This window comes from Stegodyphus dumicola, chromosome 12, assembly GCF_044657685.1.
Source record: "Stegodyphus dumicola isolate Sdum_Otavi_A_Nest chromosome 12, ASM4465768v1".
Taxonomy (NCBI): domain Eukaryota; kingdom Metazoa; phylum Arthropoda; class Arachnida; order Araneae; family Eresidae; genus Stegodyphus; species Stegodyphus dumicola.
Window position 1 is genome coordinate 117,341,995 of NC_140779.1, and position 24,108 is coordinate 117,366,102.

Sequence of the window (24,108 nt, forward strand, 5' to 3'; positions counted from 1 at the left end):
GTTTCTCTCATTGTAATAAAACAACGATACCTACAGCCATCAAATTTTGAATAACGTACGTCTCCACTCGAATATGGGCATCTGGAAGCCCGAATTTGGAATTTGTTTTATCTATTTCATATTTTGTAATGCATATAAATGCTCTTCAAGTTTCTTAAAATATTTTTAAATTCTCAAATCATAATTTGTAATTTTTTGTTTTGTTTATATCTTAAATCATATTTTGTAAAGCATACAAATGCTTTTCAAGTTTCTTTAATCATGTTTCTTAATCAAAAACTCATAAAAATTTTTGATTAAGGAACTCAATTTCAAAGCGAGCAATGCTACTACTGTATGGGGGGGAAAAGTTTTTATCTACAGTGTGTAAGACTGTGTATCAGAAATTATAAGATACACTCTTTTTAAATTCTTTTGCAATATTGCTATTGAATTGAATTTTATGGTTAAAGTGTGAAGAACATGATATTTAATAAATAAAGGTAAAACACAAAACATTAAAAAAAGCCCCTTTGGGTGTAATATAATATCTGAAAGCTTTCATTTTTCTTTCCCTTTTCTTTTTCCTTTTTTTAAAAAAGTAAATAGCATTCTTTGTTCCATTTTTCTTCCAATATTAATTAAGAGCAGTCACTCTAGTAATATATTTATTTTAGTCAATTCATTATTTTGAAATCAGGTCTCTCTGAATCAGAATAATATTCATTAACTTATTTCAAATGCTAAGATTGTAATTCTAGTTCCTCGGATTTGTGTGGAAATGCTTTTGTCAAAAGGTTATGCTGCTAAGAAGATACTGATGATGTGGGAAGTTAAATCAAAACATCACTATATAATCTACAGAAATTATTGAAAAAAAGTTTTATGTTTATAATTTGTTTGTGTTGAATCTCGGTGAACATTGCAAAGCTTGAAAAAATAAGTTATTCACAAAATTGTACTTCTTTAATTCAAAATGTTTAAAATTGCAAGAAATTCTGAAATCTGCTTTTTTCTAATGAATTTGCATTTTACATTAGTATTCCTTAATCACATAAATGTTTTTGTGTATTGTGATTATTATCATTTGATTTTTGCATTAAAAAGTCTAAAAGAATTTATTTCTCCTAAAGAACAATATAAAATTTTTTCTCTTAAGGGTAGTAGATTGTATTTAAAATAAGGTACTAATCTAACAAGCTGCTTCAACAGGAAATGGAAGCAAAGAAACTTTTAAGTTCCTTCTTCTGAAGACAACTCCTCTTTTTATAATTACTTCCCAGTTTTTTGGAATATGTGTGAAAGCCCACACATAATGATTTCTTTTACATTGTTATTGGTGTATTGGGTTGGTATATTGGCTATTGGTGTATTGTAAAAAATACATTACTATTAGAATGTTTTTATAATTTCTGTTTCTCAAAATCTCTTACATATCTCTCATATTTCATTTTTCTGGTTTTGGATTTTGTATAAATATGAAGAATCAGAACTTTTTCCTGTTAGCCTTTTACAGTGGGTGTATCATATATGCTTCAGCAGTTAATCTTCTTTCATAACAGCATGCTTAGTACAACTCACCTCGGAGACGGTGGGTTGTTGCAGTAGTACGATCTCGCGAGATGGGATATTTCACATCGTTAAGCCTAACATTAAATAAATTCATTAAATAAATTTTTTAATCAATTATTTTGATTAATTCTGCAATGGTATCTAACAGTAATATAATCATAAATACAGAATATCGAGATTCTGAAAAAAATTTAATTAAAATCTAAATGCAAAATTATAGCCAAAACTACCATAAACAAAAGACTCATTTGGGCCTTTTAATTAATTTTAATTAACAAAACACAATTAAGATAAAACATTACAATTAAGGGCATTATAATTACACATTTAAGTTACAAAGTAAATCTCGGGGGACAGCATGCTTAGTTCTTGACTCCAGTGCACCGACTGAAGGCTATTATCGTTTTTGGCCGGTGTTTCTTTTGGCGGCTGCTAGGTGGTGCTTATTGAGCCATGAGGTTACAAAATAAAATATTTGACTCATCTTAATGAAATATTGAAAAAAACTTACTTAAATCTATATCTAAATTAATAAAATATGTGATCAAATAGCATAAATGATTCAGAAAGGAGGCAGTGTGTGATAATCTAGTCACTATCATTTCATTAGTTATGAAACACATTTTCAGGTCAAACTTTTTATTTGCATCCCAGCAGAATAATTAATCCTAGGAACCCCCACATTTAGAGGAGTCTTTGGATTTTGGATGAAGATGGATTTTCACTCATTTTTTGTTCATAGAAATTATTAGTTTTTTCAACTACTATATTCATTAGATTATCGCAAAAAATAGGGAAAAAATCAATTTCATTCACATAATTTCTGGTTTGGGAATTAAGTTTACTTCTGCAATTCTCGTAAATATACAAGGCTTCAATTATTCAACAGATCGAGCTCATGACGGAGTACCACTGTTCTGCTGTGTTGTGAGGTAAAAGCAAAACAAACTTCTAATTCAGTCTCTGAGAAAATTTCAGTATCAAAATCTCTATTCTCACTTTTTTCGTTGTCAAATAGTCACTCATGGGCTTTACAGTTTGAATATATTCTTCCATTAAAAATTTCTTTATCTTAGACATCGCACTTTTAATTTAACTATCTTACCTGGTGCAAAAAACATATGTCTGCTATTTAAAGAAGATGCAAACTGAATACAAATCAGAGTTCCTAAAACCACAGCTCCAGTCCCGATCTTCCTATAGGGGCCTCGCCTTTTTCGCCTTGCTTGTTTAAAAAAAAATTGTGAATAAATGTTTCTTATAAAAACATGTAATTGTTATACTACAGGAATAAATAAAAGATTTATTAGAGAAATTATATGTATTCTTGTATGTATGAATGAATGATATGATTCTCGTACATATGAATGACCACGTACTGAATGATATGATATGCTATGTTGTTCTGAAGTGTCTGCATATAGTAATATGATGAAATTTAGAGTTTTTGTCCCAAAGATATAAAGCATTGCATGGGCATATGTGTACACAATCAACCCTTTCCTATTCTACAGTAAAAGAATGAGTAGAAAATTTTGCAGGTGTGGAGAATTCATAGATGATGAATCTCATTGGGAACAATAACCTTAGAAAATATTGCTAGTGTCCAAGATGAAATATTGAGTGACAAGAGATAAAAAATCATAGAAATAGCAGCAAGTTTTTTTTCTGTGTGAAACAATAGTTCTGATCATTCTGCATAAACATTTTCACATGAACCAAGTCTTTGCCTGACCGGTACCCTGACTTCTTTCAACTATTCAAAATGCATGCCAGTGCAGTCCAAAAAGAGTATTGTGAATGTAAAGCGCTTAGACATCTGTCTATATTACAGCTAATATTTAGCTCAAGGTGATTGTTATCTGTTCTACCGAATGAAATCTGACCTTCGTAGAAAGATATTTAATGATGATGATGATGATGGCATATAAAGAGCTAAAGAGCAGTTATGGAATATTTTGAGGACAAACCTGAAGTACTTTTCTAAGGCATACAATTGCCCTCATTAAACACTTTAAAAAGTGTATCAAGGTATAGGGTGGCCAAAATAAAACTGGCCTGGAAAAGTGTTTCAGAATTTCGTGAAAGCATACTCAGAGAAACAAATGGCAGAGAAATCATTATAAATTGGAACAGACATTGTTTAGTGATCAGCTAAGTGCAACACAAAAATGGTACCAATGATAAAGCAATGCATATTCATTTTTGAGTGTTATGTAAAACACAATTCAGCAAAAAGTTTGCAGCGAACTGTTTCTGCAAGAGTTTAAAAATGGAAGTGTCATGGCAAAAACTCCAGTAAAATATGTAACAAAAAAAAAAAAAAAAAAAAAAAAAACTTAATGAAAAAATGGCATGAAGTGGACTCTGTTATGAAGGGCAGTTTTCCTGTTCATCAGCAAAGGTAAATTAAGTGTCAGAATTATACATGTGCTTCATACTAGTTTTATGATGAGATTTTCTGATCAATAAGCAGTGAGATCATCATACAGCTTTCTCAGTTTCTTTTAGATGTCATACCAGGCTGGAAACTTTTGGATCTATGTTTTCGCTATGTTTCACTATATAAACATTCTTCTTAATGATAGTAAAATTTTAAATAAAAAACATCTTCTGTAGTACAATAGAGAATATATTATGTTGCTTAACCAGTGAGAAAGCATAGTAAAATAACAAATACAAGAACATGCAATAAGTAACTCATGCATGAAAGCACTTATTGCATGTTCAGCACCTTTAGATATTTATATGCAATAGAATTCTAATAATTTACGTAATTACTTTAATCCATCTTCAGTATTGAATGAAAACAAACAAAATTTTGGTTTTCAGAAAACTTCTGCATGACCAATTTAATTGTGATTTTTTCTTATTTTAAAGTTAACTATTTAACAAATATGCCATATATTTGTGACATATTTTGATTGGAAGAGCGAATTGATTTTATTACTGAAGTGATCTTATCTGTACCTGTGTGAGTACTGTTTTTCAACAGTAAAGACAGATTGTGAATCTTTTCAAATTTTTGTTTTTAAGTAAATCTCTGCTTATCAATGCATTTTACTCTGTTCTTAAATATTAATTTAAAGTTATATGGTTAATTAATATTAAAATTGTGTAAAATGTTGTTGAGAATTTATTTGTCCACAACATTTCAGATAAGGTAGTCCGACTTAGATGAACTTGTAACTAGTTCATTTACATTCAATGCACCCTGGAAGTGTGTTTACATTGATGATGAACATGGATAGCTTCTTTAAAATATTACCTATGCAGCTTTTCTGTTCTTAAAAAATGGAAAATTTAATGAAGAAAAGAGTATAAAGTACAGAAATTTTGCACTTTAAAAATAATACATGTGTGAAAACATATGGCTATTTTGTAGACATTGAAATAATTATTTCATAAATGTAATTTTTATAATAAAGAACTAGAGATCAGCATAGGCTACAATTCATATGTTCTAGATAAACTATTCTGTTGCCATTTTGTCCAAATTTCTGTCTTTCAGCAAGTTGGTCAGGATATAATTTAAGTTTCTCTCTGGAAATTTTCTAAGAAATAATCTATTTTCTTTTATTTGCATGTAATGGATTATAACTTTTTTTTATTTGACATGCTAAGTTATAATTATTGTTTTCTCCTAAAAACAAAAAGTAGAAGATGCATTACTTCCTTCTTGTGGCTTCAACAGATTGTATATTTAATGAAGAAAGCTTGTATATGTATCTGTTTGATTTAGGCTGTATATATATTTTTTTATCATACACATATTCTGTGGTGTAAATTTACAGCATATCTTATATTTTGCTAATATTATTTTATATCTGCATTTTTTTAAATCTAGAAATGAAAAAGGACTTAGTGTTGTTAATAGTCTATGGTTTTTATATTTTTCAGTTTATTCATAATGGATCATTTGATATGGATGAAGCAGAATCTGAAATGAAAAGCAGAGAAGTTGAAACTCTTCCTGGGTAATAATCTAAATTATTGCATGGATATTTATCAACATATTTTTATATTTAAATTTTAAATATCAATAAAAATTGTGATAATTTTTTTCAGAAAAAATGAATTATTGGCGATTATAGAAAATATTTGTAATTTATTTTATTGAAAGTACATAAAGTCAAATGCAGTCACAGTAGAAGAAAATTGTCTTTAAATATTTCTTTTTACGTGAGTTTTTCCATTGGAAATTCTGAATACCATCGATTCCTACAGAACTGCTGCCAATTTTTTTTTATAAGAAACTTGGATATAAGATATTTAGTGTTATAAAAAAGAAAAATGGACATTGGGACAGTACTAAAATAAAAGTAATATTATATTCATATGTTTATAAATTTAGTTTTGAATATATAAAAAAGTAACAGTTTTTATTCTATGTTGAAATACATTATTCTCTTTTTTTTTTTTTTTTCCCACTCTCTTTCTTTTTTTTAAGTTTGGTAAATTTTGAAGTCTGTTTCAAAGTAATGGAAGAGTTTTATTATATGCCAAAATTCAATAAATAAGTATCACTCTTTCTCTAGCTTCCTAACACATATGAGAAACATTCAGTATTTGATGTTATCTTTGGCAGATCAAACTATAGATAAGTTAACTCCAATGACTTCAAGTATGTTTATTATTTTTAGTTGTTCCCAATAACTTTCCTAATCCAGAGTGGAGAAGTGCTTAATGTTTAATAAGAGTAAATAAAAAAAAATTAAAAATTTTATTGGGTCAGTATTTGAGTGGCTCTTTTAATTCCAAAAGTTATTTAAGTCTTTTGGAAAGTTAATGATTTTAGAAGAAAGGAATGAGTGTAAAGCTGATCCTGTCAAATATATGTCTTTTATAAAATTTTCAGAATTAAAAACTTTTATTCAGGATTTTAAACACATAAAAGTAGCATAAGTATTTGAGTTGAAACTCTTTGGAAGTTTTGTGCCTATGTTATTTAAACCATGGATGAGGGAAGAGCATCTTTTCAAGTATTGAAAATAATTGAGAAAGGTATTGAAAGTAGTGAAAAGAATGTTTACTGGCAATATTTTCCCTCCTGAACATATTCTATCAAACTTCTAAAAAAAGAATAGACATTTCTTCATATTTTAAGTACATTTTTCTTTCAGATGATTGAGCTTATTGAATGAGTTTTTCATTACTTTTCTTTATTTTCATATTTAATAACTTTTCCTGTTTTACAGATCTTCTAAAGATTTGAAACAAGTTGCAGTTGTTATGAAGAAAACTAATCTAGATTTCTTAGAAAGGTATGTGAAATAATATGGAATGAAACTAATTTTGGAATGGTATTTAAAAGATTTTATCTATTTCGGTAATGATTGTAGTAAAACTAGTTCATTTGAATGTGATATATTATTTATTGATATACATATTTATATTTTATAGTTCATAATATCAAACCAGAAATTTTACTTTTAATACTCTGCATATCAAATAATTAATTCTCTGCTGCCTGTTTTATTAAATTATGCATTTCATGAATATTGATTAATTTGGTGTAAATTTATCAATTTTGTTCAAATAACTATTCTTGAAGCCAATTTCTTTCTTTTTTATGCATTTCAGTTGTGAACTGATATCATCTCAGGATGCCTTGGAAAAAGGATCAAAAAAGCAACATTCGGCATTTGTTCGCTTTCTTGTTGCATTGTATTATGCTGCAATATCTCGATCCGAACTCCTATGTTACATGGTGATCATAGTGAATCAAATGAAATCTGCTAGCATCCTTTCCCTGCCTTTACCTCTTTTTGCATTTTTGTGGGGTACTTTGTCGGTTCCAAGACCTACTAAAGCATTCTGGATCACTATCATTACCTATACTGAGGTACATTAGTGAAATTAAAATATATATAATTGCTTTGTAGCAATTTATATAAACAAATTTCATGATTTTAATCCTTTAAGTGTTTTTATATGTAAATGTAACTATTATTTATTGTTATAACATTTATATTAATTATTTATAGCTATTAAAAATTTCTGATACATGTTAATTACTTTATTAAAATATCACAGAATATTAGAACAAAGTGATGATTAGGCTAAATGTGAAACTGTTCAGAATTGGGGAGTTAGTCCAAAGATCCTGCTCTGTGGTGATCAAAGACAGGATATCAACAGTTTTAATTAGATGATTAAAACCAGTGACTTAAATTATGATTTTAACCAATTTTTTTCCCAAATCATGAACTAAAATCAGATTTCTCTCTATTTTTAAATGTTAATATGTTAAAATCAAAGATTAAGGTAATATGTAATGCATTTAAAGAAATTTTAATTATTGAATACAAAAAATAGAAGCTTTCTAAAGAAGTAAAAAATTTTTAAATACTTTCAACAAGCTATGTTAGTATGCATGGAAATGTGTTGTTTCATGTCCACTTTAATCTCAGGTGTTAATTTGATAACGAGTGTGCAAATTCAAAACACATGGTGCGTGATCTATGTAAATATGTTATCTTTTCAAAAATCAAAAGTAAATCATCAAGTAAGAAAAAAAATTTATTTCATGAGGACATCATTTCATGTAGAAAGCCATCATTTCATAAATTTAATGGATATTTTTTTTTAAATCTTTCAATTTACTTATTGGGCATTTTGAATGAAAACTTTATGTCAAAAGAAAAAAAAAAAAAAAAAAAATGTAAATCCTTTAAATTGTGGTCAGGGTCTGAGTTTCTGTGTAATTCATAAAATTTGCTTCCACTTATTACAATATCCAGATGTGCATCATCGCTGTCAATACTCTCCATACTAGAACTGTACACAGAACTATCTTTGCTGCCATCCATACAGTTATTGATGCAGAACTTTAAAGCTCAAACTATCACTTCAAATAGAATGTTTTCTTTGTTGCCATCCACTCTATCCATTTACTAGATCTAAGCCTGTCCTTAAATGGCTTTTTTAAGCAAACATCCATTAGCTTTTTGTCACAGATATCAGTCCTTTTGGTATTCCAGCCATTTATGTTTTCATTTTATAGTATTTCTCTTTCATTTTATCTGTGAGATGACCCTAGTATGGGTCCCAAACCAGCATGCTGGGTTTGTTAAATAAAGCATCTTTACTTCGGCTGTATGTTTTTTACAGATAATCCAAGAAGCCCTATTCATCCATACATATTCATCATATACAAGACAATAAATGAATGGGAAAAAATGTGCTAGCTTCGGATAGGTGTTACCAGAAATGAAGCTATGGTTTTTGGCTTCTGACATTTTACTTTACCATGACTTATTTGAAATATTTTTCACCTATTTTAGCTACTTGGCTTATGTACAGCTTATGTACAGGTTTTGATTTTGTGCAATTTTTTTAAGAAAAGATGCCCTCTCAACTTATGCACCATTTGACTATATAGGGGAAATATACGGTATTATAGTGCCATTTGTAAGAGATTCTCAGTGTTATGGGTACTTAATTTATATTAACTTTTAAGACACTCCATTTTTCCTTCCATGCAGTGATCTGTAGAAGGAAACGTATTATCTGTCTATCTTTAGAGGTCACTATATATATAATTTTGGAAATAAAAACATACAACATTTTTTCTTTTGTGAAAATTTCAATTATACTTGCATCATCCACATATTTTCTTTTTTTGATATCTCGTAAGGAGCTGTTGCAGGATTTTCACATTATGACATTTCAAGCTGTTTTTTTTTTTTTTTTTTTTTCCATCACTTAATGGAAGTCATTTTTTCATTCTAAGGATAAATAAACCTTTTCGGGTGTAAGAAATTACAATCAAGATGGTTTGAATCTTTTTGAATTACAAACAGTTCTTTTACTGTGGCATACAGATATGCTGTATTGCCATCTAATACCATCATGAAAATAAAACTGTATTTGATGATTGTTTTCACAAGTCATATTGAATGGAAAAATATCATTTTGGGGGAGGGGGCTAGTAGAAGCCAAACTTGTTCTTCTGATGCATGCATGTTCTTAACTTTCAGCTGTAACAGTTCAGATTTCACTTATTTTTGTTAAGAAAATTCAATGTAAGTTTTGCGTGTTAACTTGAATAATGTACATGAATAAATTAATCACGTGTTTTTGCTATAATATTTTCATGGAGGTGCAACTTTATTATCTATTCATCAAGAAATGAAACCAGAAGTAAACAAAAGCCTTGATTTATTCTTGATATAAAATAATATAAAGGGCCACCTTTTTCCCTAAATGGTGATTTTATATAAAAAAAAAAAAAAGTCATTATGTTTAGCATGTAATTGCTCTGATTAAAGAAAATCAGTCTGATCCTATGTAAATGTTAAAAACTTGTTTAGAGAATCATTTATTTTAACCTTCCCATTAATGAAATTGCGGGTACTGTATTTTAAAACAATAAATATGAAATAAGTTTTTCCCATTTAAATCTTAATGTCATAGTTTAAGATATTAAATATTTATATCATGATATAATGAAAAAATGCTTAAATTTCAAACAAAAGAAATATCAAGTATTCTGCTAGGCATTTGTTTGTGCCATAATGTTACTGATGTGTCCAGATCCCATTTGTTCTGTTTATTCAGTCTCTTTTCTTGATTAATGGATTATAGGGAATTTTTGTTCTCACCATAGCAACTTTTGTACATGATGATATTTTGCATACACAATGTGGGAAAGTACCCATATTTTTTTCAAAGTAAATGAAAGAGCTATAAAAATATGTATGAAAATGTTCAAAATTTGAATATATTCATTTTGCATCATTGCTTTAAAAATCGTTTCAGCTTAATTTTTGCCATAAAATGTTTCCTTTTAATTCAGGTAAGGAGTGTGTCAGTTATTCATTAATTTACAAAAGATTTATGCTTCTATAAAAATCCAGTTTCCTATTTTTTTTTATTTTTATCAAATTTCAAGTTTTTTTGTCCTTTTTTATATGTAATTATAAGGAATAATAGTACTTCCTTGTTAAAGCAGTCATTATAAAAACCTTTAACATTTAAAGTTTACTCATTATGTATCAGGTGATTAAGTTTGCTATTTTTAAAAATTAAGTGTGCCAGTCATTTTAATAAGAAACTACCAGAATAATTAACTTTCATCTATTTTCTTGTAGTCTATATTTCTGAAATTTCAGCATCTTTCTCTTTTTATGCAATGAATTCTAAAAGTTTCATTAATAACATTATTTCAGTGCCATATGGGAAATAGCTTCTATTTCTTATGTTGTATTGACCCCACTAGTAGGGCTTTTGAATTACTTATTTTTATTTTAAAATACTAGCTTTTTCTTTTCCTCTTTTTTTAGTATTTTATTTATTCACTAAAAGAAGAAGGAATTTTAGATGTGGTCTATTTTGAAATAAAATTGCAGTATGATTTTTTAGTATTCTGTAAGCAAATTTGATTTTATACTAATTTGATTTCTCTCGGCTCTGTTAAAGTAAGTGTATATATGAGTTTCTTTGCTTTAAATGTATATATATTTTTTAGGCTATTGTTGTCTTGAAGTATTTGTTCCAGTTTTACTTCTTTCCATGGAATAATTCAGAACCTCCTCCAAATAACCCATTTTATCCTACTGTAATATTAGGAATACGAAAAGATGACAATTATGCTGGATATGATTTAGCTGTTCTCTTAGTTGTCTTTTTCCATAGATTTATGCTTAAGGTATGATTTTTTTTCCTTTGAACTTTGTATAGAACTTTAAAATACATATTTTAAATAAATATAATGGACTTTTCTAAAATATTTATGTGATTAATCTGCTTTGCATTTAAGTAATATCCTTTATCAATATGTCTTAATCAATGCAAAATCTTTGAAGATGATGTTTAATACATTATTCAAGAAAATGCTAGTTTTTATTACATTATTTCATTTTAATGCTACTTTACTTTTCTGAACTAACACTAAAATATTAAGATGTTCTGTAGAGTTTGATTATAAAAGATTATTCCATTTTGTCTCCTTTTAGTGTTTATATGTTAAAAAAAAAGTTGATGAAAAAGAGTGATGAATAAAAATTAAAGTTTGATGGAAAATTACAAAGCAATGTTTAGATTTAATAGTAAACTTATTCATTTCTCTCATGAACTTTCAATTTTCAACCTCTTTTGCATTAAATAATTTCCTTTTTTTAGATTTTTAAAATTGGTCTGTTATTTTCTTAAAATTTGAGTACCATATTTTTAATTTAAAATTTTTATCTTCTCTCCTCTTGCATCCAATATTTAATTGTTTCTGAGAATGCTGAAAATTGGATGTTTCCAATAATTTTTCTAATGCTCCTGTCCACAAGAAAAAAAGCATATATTAAAATAGTGAAAATTAATAAATCTTTTTAATCACTGTGTATGTGTGTTTTTTCAAGGTAGAAAAATTTTAATTCATTAGCAAGTTTTTTTTATTATTATTCACAGAGTCTTGGTCTCTGGAAAGATACAGAAAAAAGTTTAATCATACCAAAAGTTGAAACACCATCTGCACCACCTGAGAAAGTAGTAATGAATGGAAAAGATGGAGAACTAGTTAAGGTTAGTAATAATTTTGCATGTTAAAAAAGGTATCAAATCTCTTTTTAATGGTAAAATTTAATAATAAATATTTTCTTTCTGTTTTAGAAACTTACTAATATACCAGAAATAAGTAAGGATGTACTACAAAGTGGTGATGATAAACTGATTGATAGTGCAGATGAATGTTCTGATGATGGTAAATGAACTCTAAAATTTATTATGTAATGTGTATAAATGTGTATTTCTTTCTTATATATAAATCTGTATTTCTTTGTGAATTTTTTTAATATATTCACGTGAAAATTCTATTTACATTTCTGTCAAGTACTCTTCCTGACTATGTGAGTTTAAAAGACAGAGCTGTGGATTATATTTCTTTAAATATTGATTTTATGTAAAGTTTCTTGAAATAGGTATAGAGTTTTGTGAAAAGAGTTTCCTGACTTGACAAATTTAATGACAGATGTTCTTTACTCAAGATGGAACTGTTAAAGCACAAATGAAAAATTTTAGTTTTATAATTGCTCCTTGAATTTCTTCTTGAAATACTTAATTTTAAATTTCGGTACTATTCTCTTTTGAGGGCCGTGAAAAAATTGCAGCGAAAATGTATGCGCAAAAGCGTCAAATCTAGCGTATGCTCTAATTTCAGATTGCATAAGTTTATATACGTAGCGTATTCGGAAACTATGTACCGTTTCATTCTAGCGCTGTGGTAGGCGTTCCACGCGTGTGCACTAGTCTTTCTTGTTCACTGACTTTCAGTTGTCGCCATTTTGGTTGCTCTATGTTGTGTTTTCAGTTTGCTGTGCACATTCAAAATGTTTAAGACAATTAGTTCTCCCGCTGACTGTGGGATTCGTGCTGTGATTAAATTTTTGAACGCTAGGAATGTTAAACCGACCAAAATTTATCGTCAAATGACAGAAGTTTACGGTGAATACACGATAAGTGACGGAATGGTGAGAAAGTGGGTAAGAATGTTTAATGCAGGTCGAACAAATGTCCATGCCGAGGCTCGGAGTGGTCGGCCTTCTGTTGTCACTGATGATTTGGTAAGGAAAGTTGATGGAGCAATTCATGAAAACAGATGCTTCACAATGACAACTCTTTCAGAGGCATTTCCACAAATTTCACGTACTGTTTTGTTCGAAATTGTGTCTGACCGCTTGAATTATCGCAAACTGTGTTCCCGATGTGTTCCAAAAATGCTCACTGATGTTCACAAAACAAAGCGACTTGGTAGTGCCCTGACATTTCTCACGCGGTACAGTGATGAGGGAGAAAACTTTTCACACCAGAATCGAAACAACAATCGATGGAGTGGAGACACACTCATTCTCCGAAAAAACAAAAGTTCAAAGTGACAATGTCATCACAAAAAATCATAGGCACTGTCTTCTGGGATAGGAAAGGCGTTTTGCTTACTGAATTTCTTCCCAGAGGTGAAACCATTAATGCGGCACGATATTGTTTGTGAGACTTTAACAAAACTAAGGCGTGCCATTCAAAACAAATGAAGAAGAAGGCTCAGTAAAGGAATTGTGTTGCTCCATGACAATGCTCGGCCCCATACTGCTGGTGTCACTCAATCATTAATTCGACAGTTTCATTGAGAGCAGTTCGATTACCCGCCATACAGCCCGGACTTGCGCCGGGTTGGCGCCGTCCGACTATCACTTGTTCCTGCACATGAAGCGCGAGCTTGGTGACAAGCGCTTTGGACTTTGGATCTGACAATGACACGAAAAATACTGTGGAGTCGTGGTTATCGAAACTGGCGAGAAGTTTCTTTGACGATGGTATACAAAATTGGTCACCCACTATGACAAGTGTTTGATCATTGGCGGAAACTATGTTGAAAAATAGTTTAAGACATGTATTTTCATGTAAAAATAAAATTGGATTAGAAAAAATTGTTTTACTATTTTTTTTTTTTTTTTTTTTTTCAAAACGGTACTTAGTTTCCGAATACGCCTCGTAGTTCTATATTTCTTAAGATGCCATTGAAATACTAGTTTAATTTTTAAATCCTTTTTTGATATCCTATGGATTTAACAATTTGGGAATTACCCATGATGAAAAGTTGGCAATAAACTTTTGGGTAAAGTTCAGAATAACCCACTGCTTGACGCATTTTTAAGAATTGCGCATACTTGGTATCCATGTGCACATTGACCTATTTTCACTAAAAAAAAAAAATCCCAGAATTGCACAAAAATGGCACTGCACACACCCTTGACTTTATCTATGTACACATCGATCTATTTTCACTTAAAAAGTAAAAGAAAATTGACAAAAATTCAATTGTTTTTACCCTTGTAAAAAGCGGCAAACAAATAAGTGAGCGATTCTGCACTTCTGAATTCCGTTTCTGAATATTTTCAAAGAAAAGGCATCATTCATTATAGAAAATTACGTTTGAACAACCAATGAGATGAAATTATGCTTTAGCCATAAGTCGGTAGCGAAATAGCGATGCAGGCATTCATTCAGTTATGTTTAACAAGTTTTATATAAATTATAATAATGATCTGAAATAGTTATTTACTCTTATGCTTACATTCAGTCATGTTTAGCCTTTTTCATATAAATTATAATAATAAAAAGTATTATATGAAATTAACCTTTCATCTAAATTAAAACATCAATCTTAGATAGTTATTTACTATTATATTTCCTTTCTTGCCACAATTAATTTTGGCAGCATTGGCATCAACAATAGTCTGGCGATTTTTTACGGCCCTCGAAACCAAATAGTACCTAAATTTCTAATAAGATGTCATAAATCAATAAATTCATTCTTGAAATATTTGAAAATTCTGCATATATTTTCACTTCCCCCATTTTCTTTTTTGTGTTTAATTTGTGAAAAGAATATAGTTTACACTTATTTTTACCTTTGTGACTATCCAAATAAAATGAATCGTGAATGTTATTCACCGGTCATGAATGTTATTCACCTAATTGAAACTATGATGATATCTATAATAATTGTTTAAAGCATGTTTCTAAAGTGAGTTCCCTGAATATTGAAATTTAAAAATAAATCTTGAAAAAAAGTTATATTTACTTTAAAATGAATTAAAGCAAATATTCGCACTAGAAATGCCACAATGATTACATCGCTGTTAAGCTATTTTTTCATTTATGATATTATAATTCAAAGCAATATTAATTAAATGTACGACAAAAACTATTGTAAAATAAAGTAGTTTAAAAAGGAAACATGCACATTTACATAGAAATTGATATAGGACTAGAATTTTATTGTACTTACTACCTAGTGTATGAAAGAAAGAGAAAAATTTCGTCAAATCTGTATTCCTGATTTAATTCAATAAAATGATTAAACAGTGATTTTTTGTATTTTTAAGTTTCTAATTTTTCTTTTGTTTTATGTATTTATTCACGTGATGTGGTTATAGGAAAAAATATTTATTTCATTAATAGGAGAATTTTTTAAATATGTATTTCTTTATTAAATAAACATTTTTCTATTTTATTGATTTTTGATGTTATTTATTTTTCAGCCAGTAGCGAATCTTCGTTCTATGAAGATTTTCAGAGAGTGGATATTAACAAAATGTATGACATGCTTTCATTTCTAAGTGATTTTTAGAAATATTAGTTTACCTCAAACTTTTATGTTCACTTTAAACTTAACTTTTATGTTTACTTTAAGGAGACCTATGTTTACTTTAAAAAAGTTTTGTAAAAATCTTAGAAAATTGTGGCTAGTTTACTTTAGAAAGTGGCATACCATCCCTGTGGCAGATAATTTTGCCAGTGAAAAGGGTACCATGATTAAATAATCTAATCCTTCCTTAAATGGAGAGATTACTCTTATTTGCCAAATATGTTTTAAAGTTGTATCTGCAAAATGGCTCTACTGAACTTCTTTAATTTTAGATTTGGAGCACAAAATTATAATTCTAACTGAATTGTGTTTTTGAACTACTGTGTAAATTATATTAATTGTTGCAACTGATGCTAATTTTCATGTAATATGCAAAGTTGGCATTAGTTGGTATTTATACAGCCATTTATAGTGAAAATCGTTTTAGAGGAGTTATTACAACTTATCTGAATTGTGTTTAATTTTTTTAACTAATGAATGCATTCTTGAAAAATTACAAAAATTTTTATTATCCCCCAAATTTTAATTACTAATTTTCAGTGTTGCATAAGTTATAATATACAGCACTTCTATAGTAAAAGTTTGCTTTTAGTGCTTATTTTAGACCAGAGTTTCTTAAACTTTTTTCAGTCACATCCCCTTTTTATCACTGAGATTTTTTTTTTGCCAGCCCCAGGACCCCAATATTTAAAAAATTTTGTGGGACCCCATAAGTATTGCACAAATCCGACATACGCGTGAGTGAAACTTTCGATTTTTTCACTGTGCTGTAATATACTATTGAAGTTTTAGGTCATTAACTTTAATTTCTAATTTTAAGACATAGAACAATGTGAAAATTTTAAATAAGTAATGGATGGAATGACAGTGTCACGTGCAAAGCAAGGAAAATGAACATTTATATTATAAGAAGAATGCATGAAACGTTTTCATTTTTTTTCTTTGTCTGTATTGTCTTATCTTTATCTATTTTCGGATACATTGTATAAAAATATTTGGTAATTCTAAAATTATTATAATAAATTAAAGAAAATCAAAACTTTTAAAATTTTTGGTGACCTCCGGCTGCTGGTCCCGCGACCCCCTTGGGGTTCGCTACCCACAGTTTAAAAAACCCTGTTTTAGACCTCTACAAGAAAGAGTTTTTTTGTCCCAAATGAATATTCTTTATTTTTTCTTTGTATGTCCATTATTCGCCATATGCTTCTGTCCATATAATATAATGTTTCATTTAAATGAAATTTATTTTTTCTAGAAAATGCGAATAGCATAAAATTCAGAAAAATAAATGAATTCAAAAGTTTAGGATCAGCAAAAATATGAGTAGGGTAAACTTTTTAAATTGAGTACATGTATAAATTTTTGTATGAATTTCATACTACACTTCTCTAAATAATTGTCGAGTCATATATAATATACAGTCAAAAGTCGTTAATTCGGACACCCATAATACGGAATGATCTATAATCCGGACCTCAAAGCTAAAAACTTTCTGCGCATGCGCATAGGCGTTTACGCGTGGGCGTAAGACCTTTACGACTGCACATATCGGTGTGTGCAAGCGCAGAATACGTTTTCGCGTGCGTGTTTAATGTATAACGGACGGTATAAGTTAAATTATCTAATTATCTATTTCAGTTAATGTTAATGATTGCGTTGTTCCTTAATCTTCGAATTGGATCCGGCTTATTATTTTTTGCAGACTGTAAGAGCAATTTTATAAAAGTAAGCTTGAACTTTCGATTATGTCAAATAGAATTTCTGATGCTGGAGGTCGCAAAGGATCTACAAAACGAAAGTATGTTTCGATGTCCATCAAACAAAAAGTTTAATTGCTGCAAAAAATGGATAATAAGGCATATCCTTTGTTTATCTAACCGTTCCGAAAACTGTTTATCAATTTCACGCTGCTCTGCACGGGGGGGAGGGTGAACGTCGCGGCTAGCAATGAACTGGAAGTTGATCTCTCAGCACTATCGTTATCTTCAGGGCAGATGTTTTTATTTTATTTGGCTTATAATTCTTTACTAAATGTAGTATTTCATCTCGATGTACTCCATCTTTGATATGATTTAAATCAAATTCCTCGTCATTATAAATATCACGAATACAAATCAAATAGTTTCTGGTTGCAATTTTCTAATTTCGGCTATGCGAAATGTATGCTTTACGCATGCGCGCGTTGAAAGAAATGTTTAATAAAGTAAACAAATAAATATTAAGCTTTTTTTTGTAAAATTTGATACCCTTTAGATCATAATTGCTCATTATTTTATAAATTACGGTTTTATATTTTTAATTTTGTAATTTCTGCATTCCATCTTACCAGATTTAAACTGATGATCTATAATCCAGAAAAATCAATAATCCGGAATCGCCGAAGTCCCGACGAGTCCGGATTAAAGACTTTTGACTGTATGTCTTTTGTCCTAAATTATCATATTGTGTTGCAGAAGAGTTCGTGAAGGCCTGGCAGAACTCTGCTACATGGAAAAAGAAAAAAATATTTTTTATATAACTGTAGAGGTTAAGAGGAAAAGCCCAAAATCCATTTTAATGAGACCATAATAAAAATTTAAAATTTTCTATCCACCATATCCCAGGCATAGAACACTTTTCTAAATATGTGCTAAGGTTTATGAGCATAATTAAACACTAGAAAAAATAATACTATCACTTTGATGGTTTCAGCTTTACTTTTAAATGCAGCATTTTTATTTATGACTCAAGTTGCTGAAGTTCTATCTTTGAATGTTTTTAAGTTCTATTTTTATACATACATTTCCTACAAAACTTTGTTCAGCTAAGGAAAGAGGGGGAAAATGTATTGTATTCAGTCTACAGTCTTCATTTTGAGGGCATAATGGAAGGCAATCATTAAAAGTACATATTCTTTTTAATTCATTTATACAATAATGTGACACATACATATTTGACTTTTGGACAAACTTTTGAATTTAACGATATGGAAGCCCTTGACTTACACATTATCTAAGTAGAATGTGAAAAACTTTTGATTCCACACTTTAGTGAAGCAAATCGGTTAATCTGCAGATAAGCTAGGTAATGTGCACATTAATGATTTCTGAACTTTAGTGGTAACATATATGCTTAATTTCAAATTGTGTTTTATAATTTTTTTTATTTTTTTATTTCGTCTGTATAATTTCATGGATGTGTTCTAATTTATATATCTTAGGTTACAGCAAACAGTATCAACATTACTTACTCTCATTTTTAAACATCCTTTCCATTCTCATTACATATGCTTATAAAAATATTATATCCAATTATATTATGGTTTTATGTTTGTTGGTGAGAATTTAAATTATTGAACCATTATTTATAAAAATAAGCCTTAAATATAAGCTTCAAACTTTTTAATAAGAGAAAAAAAATCTTCTCATTCTAGTGTTAATAATGTTAAAAAATTTGCTTGAGAAAAATATGAGCATTTTTGCAGTAAATCCAAAAGTAAATTAAATGTTTATCTCTTTCTGTAAAGAAGATATTATTTTTTCCTTCAGTGACTCGATTATGTTATGCTTTTCAATATAAATATAATCGTTGTATTTCATTCTTGTAACTTCTACCTTGTTGTTATTGTTGTATTTATTTCTTATTTGAATGTTTTTATATAACTTTCTTTATTTTTGAATTGACCGTAATGTAATAAAGTAACAGGCAAGCCATAGAAATTTCATTTTATTAATATTTTAAGAAATTAGACTTGCCGTTTAATGAATATGTACTTTTATCAACATTTGTTTATGCAGAATAATATGAAATCATGTTGACATTTATTGGAACACCTGTTTAACTAAGAAAAGTTTAGAAATTTACATTGTACATAAAGTTTTTTTAATTATTTATTTTGATGAAATAATTAAGAATTATTATTTCCCTTTCAGTGTAGGAACGGTGGTTGACCCCGTCAAAATGTTTTTTTATCATCTACTTTATCCTGAATACCGTGTCACTGTAGATGTATATGCTTTTATGTTTTTCTGTGATTTCATCAATTTTTTCATTGTTGTATTTGGCTACTGGGCTTTTGGGGTAAGCAGATTTATTATATCTTTTTCTCGTCTTGATATTTTATTTAACATTACTGAATACCAATAGAGAAACTGATGTGTTAGAAATTTTTTAAGATTTTGCAAAATTTCTTTGTTTATATTATATTTAGCTTCAAAGAGGTTGGAAGCATCGGGAAGAAAGGAAAGGGTTATTCTAGTCCTAAAAAAATATAATAACAGTTTATAGATATTTGTCTAAACTTATAATCCTGTAAACATACTTACAATCGTACACTTCTAGCTTATAAACTTATAGTAAATAAAATGGTTTTTTTTTTAAACTGTAAATGACAGAAAATGTAATATCAAAAGTTCTAAAACAATGTCCAACACATAAACCCACTTGACACTCTGAATACCAAATTGTCACAGAGTTGCGTTTTCTTTCATCTCTGGTGGCATTACTATAAATGTGGCATATTCTTTGGCCCTTTCTTTTCCCAGCAGTGAGTGGAACATTGCCCAAAAAATGTCTTTCAATGAAATTACTGATGGCTAATTGGGCAAACAATTCTCCGCTTAGAGTATCAGATCGAACTGGAATAAGGATTCTGTGTTTTGACAAAATTTGTTGTATAATGTTTCTAATAAATTCTTTCAAATGACAGGTCATTGTTTCTTGTTTTTACCAGAAACATTATTTATATTCAAAACAGAAATGTCTAATGGGGGGAGAAAACATTTTATGCCACTTCATACTTTTACGAACAGTCTCTATGAAAGACAGCTGCTTGTCAGCCTTGTTTATAAGTCTCATTCGTGGTGTAGTCCAATACACAGTCTGGTTTTGTAATTATTTCCTGGGTTCTCTGTGATTTATTTTGCTTATATTGTATCATTTACTATACAAAAGCAGAAAGCAAAACAAAATTTACGATTTTTTCAAGTTATTTATGGTATTAGGCAATTAGTTATTTGGTTTGTTATAATTAACTTATATTTGAGTCAGTTTGGTATATGATAAATGACTGTTGTTTTATAATCGCTCACTGACGATGAAATGCCGCTCAACAACCGCTTTAAAAACTGTAAATCGTCTATTGATGATTTCCGGAATAATGCGGCAGATTAGGTAAATTGCTTATTGATGACAGCTGTAGTTAAAGGGTTAAAGCAAGATTGCTGAGCTGAAATTTATGTCTTTAGTTGATCTAAAACTTTCAAAAGATTTTATCTAAGCTATAATATGATAATTTTTTGTACAGATCTTAACCCATTAACTGCCGCGGGCGTATATATACGCCTTGCTCAGCCGATGCGTTAACTGCCCCAGGCGTATATATACGTCCTTCCAAACTGCTATCATTTGCTTTGCGCTGCTACACCTAAAATTATTCGCAAAGTTAACGCATCGGCTGCGCATCTGGGGCAGTTAACGCATCAGCTGAGCAAGGCGTATATATACGCCCGCGGCAGTTAAGGGGTTAATATGCCGCAAATGCTTTATATGCAACAGTTCAGTATCATCTGGATAAATATAAATACTATGCATGATGCAATGCTATTTGATACATTCATTCTGATATAAAAGGCAGCTTGTAGGTGAAAAGTCTATATTTAAATTTATCATTTAAGATATTTTAGATAAAGATTTCATATCATTAAATTCTGTGCTCTTAGAGTCTGGAAATAAATCATCATGGTATCTGCTTTTTCTTATTCCTCATGCTGTACAAGTCACTTTCAAATTAAATTTTGTTGTGTGTATTGAGGCTTCCTGTATAAGTTCGAAAGCAGTTCTAAATAAAATTTATTTGCATGGTTGGACTGTAATATTAAAATTTTTGTTTAACAGGTAGTATGTTTGAAATATGAGTAATGATGAATGTATCATGAATAATGATCATTATCGCTAGTGGTCGTAATATGCTGCAACATACCACTTTTCACTGTCAATAAATTTCTATGCTTCATGGCTGTGCAGAGCAACTCCCATGTGTCATAGTTGTAAGCAAATAGACTAATGACACATTTCTAATATTTTTCTTCAAGTATACATGTATGTATATTGAAAGAAGATAGGAAAGATAAGTCATCTTACCTGAAGATATGTTGCTAGCCTTTAGTGCTTCAGTGCTGCTGTTTTCTGTGCCATGTTATGCCTTCATTTTGTACTGCTGCTATCAGACCTTTCTGGATTGAAATCTAATTTAAAATATGAATACCCTAGCATTTATAACAAAGTTTAATGGCCAAAACAAGGATAATTTAAACTGGTATTTAGTATATTGATATATATTGTTTTTTTGGCTTTTTTTTTACTTTTGATGTTTTGCTTATGATCTTATCTGATAGTTATAGATATTCTTCAATGCTGTTTTTGTCAAATTTTTTTTTTTCCTAGCTATCAGAACATTTTGCAGAAGTGTATCAACAATGTTATGGTTTGCTATTAGATGCCATAACTTTGGAAATGATTTTGCTGCTGATGATAATTTTTTAACTTTAATAAATTTATTCTATTCTTATTTATGTTTTGGGACATTTTTCAGTTTACCTTTTAAGCTTTAATTTGTATTATTGTTTTTACGTTTTAATGTGAAAAATTTGACTCATTGAACTAAAAATTAAGAAGTTGTAGGTGCTGACAAAGCATTTTATTGCAGTTTTAACTAAAAAAAAGTTTAAGTATTTTATGGGTTTTTATAATGTTTAAAATTTTTTTTGGTCTTTGTTTCTCTACAACATGTAGGCAGAAATAAGGTTTCTTGTTTAATTATATTTATTTTACTGAATCTGAATTTCTTATACCAGGGATAAAAAAGAATCAATTTTAAAATAATCATAAATTTGTTAATTTAGGAGCCATTTGAATGTCAGCGCATGTAGAAAATTGAATATATTACAGTATATGGTCAATAAAATTTGAAGCTAGAATACAACTTTATACAGTAGTAATTTTATGTGTATTATTTTTATTTTTTTAGACTGAAGGATCAGAAGCTGTAACATCTTATTTTGAAGAAAACAAGGTAGTGTAACATTCTCTTCTTTTCTTGTTTCAGTTGAAATCTGTTGTTACAAAAATTTCACTGAATCATTATGACTCGTTCATTTAAAATCATCCAAAAATTTATATTTGCTATGAGAAATCAGAACTTTTTCTCTAGATGGTTAAAATTGAGGGGATTTGTAGGTTTTATAAGGAAATCGGCTTCTGCTGCACTTAGTGTATATCATGTTATAAGAAAGCTGCATTATATTATCTCTGGTTTGATCTCACCACATTTATATCTTTAGCTTTCAGTGTAGGCATATTAATAATAAATAAAAACAAATTGGTTTCATTCAGAACTTAAGCAATATCTTGTATATCAACATAACTATTCACATACTTAATGAAGAATTAATTAATTAAAGAATTAAAGAATAAAATAATAATATAATTTGAGCACAATAATTAGAGAATAAAATGTTTAATTATTTATTTTGATCATAAATAAAAGAATTAAAATTATGTCTAATTCAAATGTTTTGATACGTACATAATAATAAAGCTTCATAATTTCCAGAAGCGAATTAATTGCACGTAAATGAATCTAAAAATTCTGTAATTTTATGTGACTCAGAGAGAGTATTAACCTGTTTACAGTAAATTATGATAATTCTATTTTTTGCAATGTATTAAGTTATTTAATTTGTATATTACAACCATGAAAGTTTCATTATGTACATTTTTTAAAGAAGGTTTTTGCATCAAAACTGTTTGAAGGGTTTTTTTTTTTATTTTTTTATTTCACAATAAACAAATACATTTTTATGCTCAGTCAGTTCAAAGCATATATGGCTAAACTATGTTTCGCTCATACTTCTTGTACGTAAGTTAGAAGAAAAGAGCATGCTTGTACTTTTTTAAGTATGCTCGTTTAGAGATTAGAGATTTTTTCTTAGAAGTTACAACAATAAAGAAATAATTAGAAAACATATATACTTGTTTATCTTTTATTTTACTACAATATATATTTTTCTTTCATATACCTTTTTTGCCCCTCCAAAAAAAAAAAAAAAAAAAAAAAAAAAAGTGAAAATTATAAGTAAAGCATTTGCAGCTTTCAGGTTGTGAATCAAAAATATTTTGAGCAAAAAATGTAGGTATACCACATATTTAAAAAAATAAATTACCAAACAAAATTATATATATAATATATATATATATATATATATTAAGTGAAATTATTCTAGGACAAATCATGTTAAATTATTGATATACTTAGTGACAATAATGATCTGTGTATAACATTGGTGGTTCTGAGAAAATTTTTATCTGGGTATTGAAAAACATTATATTTGAGATTGATGAATTTGTTAGAACTGATGGACCAAAGTATGGAAAGTATG

General features: G+C 28.8%; 1 protein-coding gene across 11 annotated transcripts in view; it reads left to right on the forward strand.

Moving 5' to 3' along the window:
- Positions 1-24,108, forward strand: part of Piezo (piezo type mechanosensitive ion channel component) — a 260,388-nt gene that overhangs the window by 208,244 nt on the left and 28,036 nt on the right. For all 11 annotated transcript variants that reach the window (XM_085806866.1, XM_085806871.1, XM_085806868.1 and 8 more), the window contains 9 exons: positions 5,452-5,528; positions 6,750-6,815; positions 7,135-7,396; positions 11,024-11,203; positions 11,956-12,069; positions 12,157-12,247; positions 15,585-15,639; positions 19,603-19,750; positions 22,698-22,742. In XM_085806866.1, the coding sequence (XP_085662992.1) occupies positions 5,452-5,528; positions 6,750-6,815; positions 7,135-7,396; positions 11,024-11,203; positions 11,956-12,069; positions 12,157-12,247; positions 15,585-15,639; positions 19,603-19,750; positions 22,698-22,742 (1,038 nt within the window). The remainder of the gene's footprint in view (positions 1-5,451; positions 5,529-6,749; positions 6,816-7,134; positions 7,397-11,023; positions 11,204-11,955; positions 12,070-12,156; positions 12,248-15,584; positions 15,640-19,602; positions 19,751-22,697; positions 22,743-24,108) is intronic.